Raw genomic sequence first — 6,153 nt, 5'->3', positions numbered from 1 at the left:
TTGTATATTCATTAAGGTTTTTATTTTATTATTTGTGGACACAAAGATCTGTTAGCATTAGCATTCTCATACTGCTCATTTCCTGAGGTGTAATTTGCAGTATTATATAGTATATACTGTTATAGTATTTATTAATATTTTTAATTATTTATTTACTTAATTTGTTGATTGGTTTTAATTGTAGTTTTTGTAATTGTATGTGCTTTTATTTTTATTATTATTATTTTTACATTTGTATATTCAGTTTTAATAATTTAAGTACTTTAAAAGTTTTTAGAATTATTTGACATGTAATATTTATTGTATATTTATTTTATGTCATTTTATGAGTTTTAACATTTTTTTATAGTTTTATTTCACAGTAACAACACTGCTTTAAAGTGGACAAAAATAGTATTGGCACATTTAAATCCAGTTCACAATGACATATTATACACCGATGAAACTATTTTTAGCATAAACACTTTTTATGTATAAGCTTATGCAGTAATTTTCATAATTTACCTAATAAACTAGTTACTGCAGTTATTGCTACTTAAAAAAGATTTTATTTAATAGTAACAATAAACCGCATATTTTATATATTTCTGTGTAGCTTTATATTGATTTTAGTTTAAGTAATTCAAGCTAATGAGAAACTGTTTCATTTTTAGTTTTAGTAGTTTTGTATTGTGCTTTTGTTGTTATTTGTGTTATTATTTCCTCATAGATTTAATTCATATTTATTTTATTTTTAGTAATTTAAGCAAACATAAATCATGTTTTATATTTAGTTTAAGTAATGTTATGTGTTTTTGTATTTCTATGTAGCTATAAATGTACCTATAATTTATATTTTAGATTTAGTAATTTTAGCAATTCAAGCTAAAAAGAAATCATTTAAATTTTAGCTTTAGTAATTTTTTTAGTTTGGTGCTTTTGCTGTTATTTGCTTTATTATTCTATTATTATATTGCTTTATTATTTCTGTAATTTATATTTATAAACTTTTTAGTAAATTAAACTGAAAGAAATCATGTTTTTGTTTTTTGTTTTTTTGAGTAATTTTATGTGCTTTTGTCATTGTAGGTTGCTATTTCCATTTAACTTTAATTTATATTTTAGATTTAGTAATTTTAGTCAATTCAAACTGCAACTAATTTTAAGCTTAAGTTTTAGTAATTTTGTTATGTGCTTTTGTAATTGTTATTTACTTTAATATTTCTGTATAGCTTTAATTAAATTTTGTTCATTTGTTCATTGGAAAAAAAGGAACCATGTTAAATTTTTGTAAGGGATCCAATAGTATATCACAAAGCACACAGAAAATACAAATGATAGTGTTTTTTCACTGAGCTAAATGTCAAGTTTGATTTCAAAAACATATCTACATGCATGATCGAGTGCATTTGAATATGGCATTTGTACACAAACCTGTCTCTTTCTCTTTCTCTTTCTCTTTCTCTTTCTCTTTCTCTTTCTCTGTCTTCCTGCTTCTTTTCTGCCTGCCAGTGTCTGTTATGGATCAAGGTCAAAACTTCAACAGAGGTGATTCACGTTCTCTCTCCTGCTTTGTTCAGCTAATTCTCCCAGAGTTCTTGCCCTCCTTCCTTTTCAGACTTTGTTCTCTGTCTATTCCTCCCTCTCTCGCTCTCCCTTTCCGTATTGCTGACAAACTGAGCTACTGCATTCTGGGAAATGTCACATCATCCAGCAGCTAGATGCTCTTTGTCGACACACACACACACACACGCACACATCAGAGTACCTGCAGTCCTCCGTCACCCTTTTCCTCTCTTTCTCGTCTGTCTCTTCCCCCGCAGTGCTTCCATAGCTGACTTTGTGTTTTTCTTTTGTTTGATATTGATGTTTTCTGATAGCGAGGTTTAGGCCGTGTGTGTACAGTGTGTGTGTTTGTGAGTGTGTGCGTCCCTGCGCTTCTGTGTTTTCATGCATCACTGCATGCAATCCTCACTCTCATTTATTTTTGTTTGTGTATATTTGCTGAATGCGTTTCGCTTGTGTCAACAATGCGTCACTGACCTCTGAACCTTGACCTCTTGTCCTGGCTGTGTCTTCGGTCACCTCACAGGCATGTCCACTCACTACAGCAAGACCTGCATGTATGTGGAGATGTTCAGTGTAATGTTTATGCCCAAAATACCCAAATGGATCTCGAGTGGGCAACCAAGACTCTTTTGAAAAACGTGCCTGTGGCGACATTTCTGAAAATTAAATTAGTTGCTTCCTGCAGTTTCCAAAACATTTTTAAAGTGAAATATCCAGGGAGTGACACTAAAATCATGTTCAGTTTCATCCAAAACACATGAACATGAATAAGGTAATGTTTTATTATGTTGGTTGTTGGATGAAATGCTTGGTTATATTAGTATCAAGATACTTTATTTATTTTAACTTTATTTAGTTTTATTCATTTTGCTTTGTGTTTATTTTGTATTAGTTTATTCAGTTTTATTTCAGTTTTAGTTATATTAGCATAGAATTTCATTTCAAACTAAATGAAAATGAGAATTGATTAATAAGGTTAATATATATATATATATGCCAAGGCAAAATTTCTCATTTTCATTTAGTTTCAAATGTATAAAGTATATAAAAAAAGTGTAAAAAGATGTAAAAAATCCTTATTAGTGGCATAAACATAACCGATAGTGTTTACAAAACCAAATATGAGATAAAAATGCATTTACATCATAATTTTATTTCATTATTATCATTTTAGCTTACTTTACTCAGAAGCACAATGATTTACCAGGTCTGCTACTGAGCAAGTTTACTACATCAGAAATACCATACATATGTAGCTATTTATGTGATGCATGAAACATGAAAATAAATAAACAATAAAATAATTGCACTGGAAAACAATGGTGGAATTTACTTTGAAACCATTTTCACTCCGAAATTGCAAGTAAGTTTCACAAATAATTTAAAAGAAACTGCAATTAACATTGGATTAAACATAAAAATTTTAAGTAGAAAGACTAAAAAAACAAATATATATATATATATATATATATATATAGTAGCTCGCACATCATGGCTGCATTGGATCGAAATATAATATTAGCTAGAAAAATTCAAGTTTGCATAATCACAAAAAAATTAGTAATCTGACATGAAAAAAAAAAAGAAAAAGAAAAAAAAGAGGGGAAGTCGTGGCCTGGTGGTTAGAGAATCGGACTCCCAATCGAAGGGTTGTGGGTTCGAGTCCCGGGCCGGCAGAAATTGTGGGTGGGGGGGAGTGCATGTACAGTTCTCTCTCCACCCTCAATACCACAACTGAGGTGCCCTTGAGCAAGGCACCGAACCCCCAACTGCTCCCCGGGCGCAGCAGAATAAAAAATGGCTGCCCACTGCTCCGGGTGTGTGTTCACAGTGTGTGTGTGTGTGTGTGTTCACTGCTCTGTGTGTGTGCACTTCGGATGGGTTAAATGCAGAGCACAAATTCTGAGTATGGGTCACCATACTTGGCCGAATGTCACTTCACTTTTTTCACTTTATGTAATCATAATTTGTGTTAATTTAAAAAGTTGTTGTTTTACCAGCACTAGTGCTCATTTCTGCTGGAAACAGCAGTGAATTATATGTATAAGTACATTTAATTAATTTTTTGGAGTTTCGGAAAGCTTTAATTAGAGGCACGTTTTTCCCATGAGCTTAGGTTGCGAATGGGACGCACTAGAGTCTCAACAAATGCACCATTTGGGACAGGGGCAATGTCTAACCTGTTAAACCTCCCTTCAGAATGACCAAGCATGCATCCTTACATGATTACGTACCTACCGAAGGATCCCCTTAGTTGTTTGCCCACTCGATGTTTACTAACTTCCTGTTTCCTGTTTCTCCAGCATACCACTGGGACACTTCCGATTGGCTGCCGAGTACACGCCTGCCTGACATCCAGGAAGTCCCAACCTATGAGACAGGCGAAGTGGGCGTGGCCTTAGAATCCGACTATTACCTCGGTGGATTCGATATTGACAGTGACTACTCACCGCCTCAGGAGGAGGAGTTTATGTCCCAGGACCAGCTGCCCCCGCCCCTTCCCACCGAGGAATATGACACCTCACCCGCCAATCAACCCGTGTCCAGAGAGAGCACTCTGAGCGGGGACCGCAAGCCCCGCCCACACTTCCACCCCAGCCAATACCTGCCTCCCCATCAGCTGCCACTCGGCTGTACGGGGGAGGAGTTTAGCACTTTTACAGGCAGGGAGGAGCGCCTGTCCGTCAACGCCTCCTCTGCCTCTGATGTTTCCTCCATGCCCTGCGGGTTCGAAGACTCTGAGACAGGAGGAAGTTTGGATAGTTTGGAAGACACGCATATACACCCACATACACTGCAAACTGAGGTCTGATATGCCACCAGGAACTAAAGATGCAGTTAGTGATGTTAACAGGAAGTGTTGTCCCACGTAAAAGACACTAAACTCTTGCGTCTGTCAGATGCAGCAGATTCAGTCTGAGGATTGCTGACGCCGCAGACAGACTCTTAGCTCTGCCCTGCATGAGCAGCTGAAATATAAAAGCACAGAAAGTGTCTGGAAGTGATGTCATGGGTGGGGCCCATACATTTAAAGCAACAAGAAGCGTCATAGCGAACAGAGACCAATGATCTGTAGACGTGTTTTCAGAAAACACCTGGTGCATTTCATTGTTTCTTCCAGTTCCTGATTTGATGGTGCTCCGCTTTGAGTGTTTGAAATATGGATCTGTTCTAAAACCTAGTGAGCCGCCTACCTAGACGGTATAATGCTGCCTTCTAAGATACAAATTGTTAGTGTAATTGTAATTTATTTGGAATTTCACTAAATAAAATCCTCTCCAATTACATTTTTTTAAATGATTAATGCAAAAACAAAACTTGTAATTACATACAGTACAATAAACAAAATCCTAATAGTAATAGCCAACCAAAATTAAAATAGGAAATTAATTAAAATATTAATTATTAAAACATTTTTAATACAAAACCATACAGTTTTGTTCAAATACACAAATTTTTCATGCAAAAACAAAACTTATAATTAAATACAATAAAGAATGAAAATAAATAATATACTAATAGTAATATCAAACCTATATTAAAATTTGGAAATTAATAAAAAATGCAGGGTAAAAGAGGTAGCATCGCACATATACATCCTTGAATTCATTGTAAAAAAATACGCAATATCTGTGTGTTTTTTTTATATTTTTATTTGTGGTTAGCATCAAACTCTACTGTCAAGATTCAATTGTGACTCAAGACTCACATGAAGAAAATAATACAACTAAACCAGCTATAGTGGGTTTGCTGGTCTTAGCTGGTTTAAAATGGTTTAACTGTTCTCCTAGCAAGCATATGTTTAGCTAATGTTTCCAAAATGTCCAAACCCCCTCTATAACGATCAAAAAGATCCAGCTTGGCCACCTTGGCTAGTTTCAGCAGGGGTGCGCTTTGCATCAAACTGGGCAGTTGAGGTGATTTCTTTGTAAATTGTTCCAAATCACTCACTTCAGTTTGGATGCCACCTTAGAAGGAAGCTCATCAGGTTTTGGAACAGATCTGGTCTGTGTGCACAGGTGGATATGAATATGAAACTGTTTTCTATAAACAGTCAAAAAAGCACATGAGTTTGCTGTATCTTCCCAAAATTTAGTTTTAGTGTTTATATATATATATATATATATATATATATATAAATGCATTGATTTTTTTTGCACTTAAACAATAATGTTCAGATTTACAATGGCCCTGTCTAAAATAATCATGTCATGTCACATTTAAGGCCTTGGATTGGTAGTCGAGTTATCTTTTTTGTGAAGCATTAGTCGGATCCTGAATAGCACTATTTTTCAAGCCGATCATTTTAGATGAGTGTTTTAAAGGAACGTAACTTCTGTTACTTATGTCTCCCCTTTTTTGTTTCGTGAAAAAACCACGATTACATATCAGAAAGCCATAAGCAGAAGATCGTCTATTACGTTTGTGTGTTCACAGGTACTTACAATGCAAGAATGACACATGCCTGTAGCATGCAGTCCAAAAACCTCCTTCGGTTCTGAACCGACCCAAACCAGAGAAAGGAGTAGAGTGAGAGAGCGAAGCAATAACGGCGAGTCCGAAAGAGGGAAACGCTGAGAAGTCCTGAAACAGAATACTGAATAC

At 35.0% G+C, this 6,153-nt stretch overlaps 1 protein-coding gene across 5 annotated transcripts in view; it reads left to right on the top strand.

The window, feature by feature from the left end:
- The window catches only part of LOC132123450 (protocadherin Fat 3-like), a 128,968-nt gene extending 123,805 nt beyond the window's left edge, over window positions 1-5,163 (top strand). For 3 of the 5 annotated variants that reach the window (XM_059534065.1, XM_059534062.1, XM_059534066.1), the window contains one exon: window positions 3,852-5,163. In XM_059534065.1, the coding sequence (XP_059390048.1) occupies window positions 3,852-4,360 (509 nt within the window). In that variant the 3' untranslated portion in view covers window positions 4,361-5,163. Of the gene's footprint in view, window positions 1-1,491; window positions 1,528-3,851 lie in introns of all 5 variants that reach the window. The other 2 variants (XM_059534063.1, XM_059534061.1) reach the window with 1 other exon arrangement.
- The last annotated feature ends 990 nt before the right edge of the window (window positions 5,164-6,153 follow it).

Source organism: Carassius carassius, chromosome 41 (assembly GCF_963082965.1).
Source record: "Carassius carassius chromosome 41, fCarCar2.1, whole genome shotgun sequence".
Lineage (NCBI taxonomy): Eukaryota > Metazoa > Chordata > Actinopteri > Cypriniformes > Cyprinidae > Carassius > Carassius carassius.
Note: the sequence above shows the minus strand (reverse complement) of the source record. Positions and strands in the feature narration are given on the sequence as shown.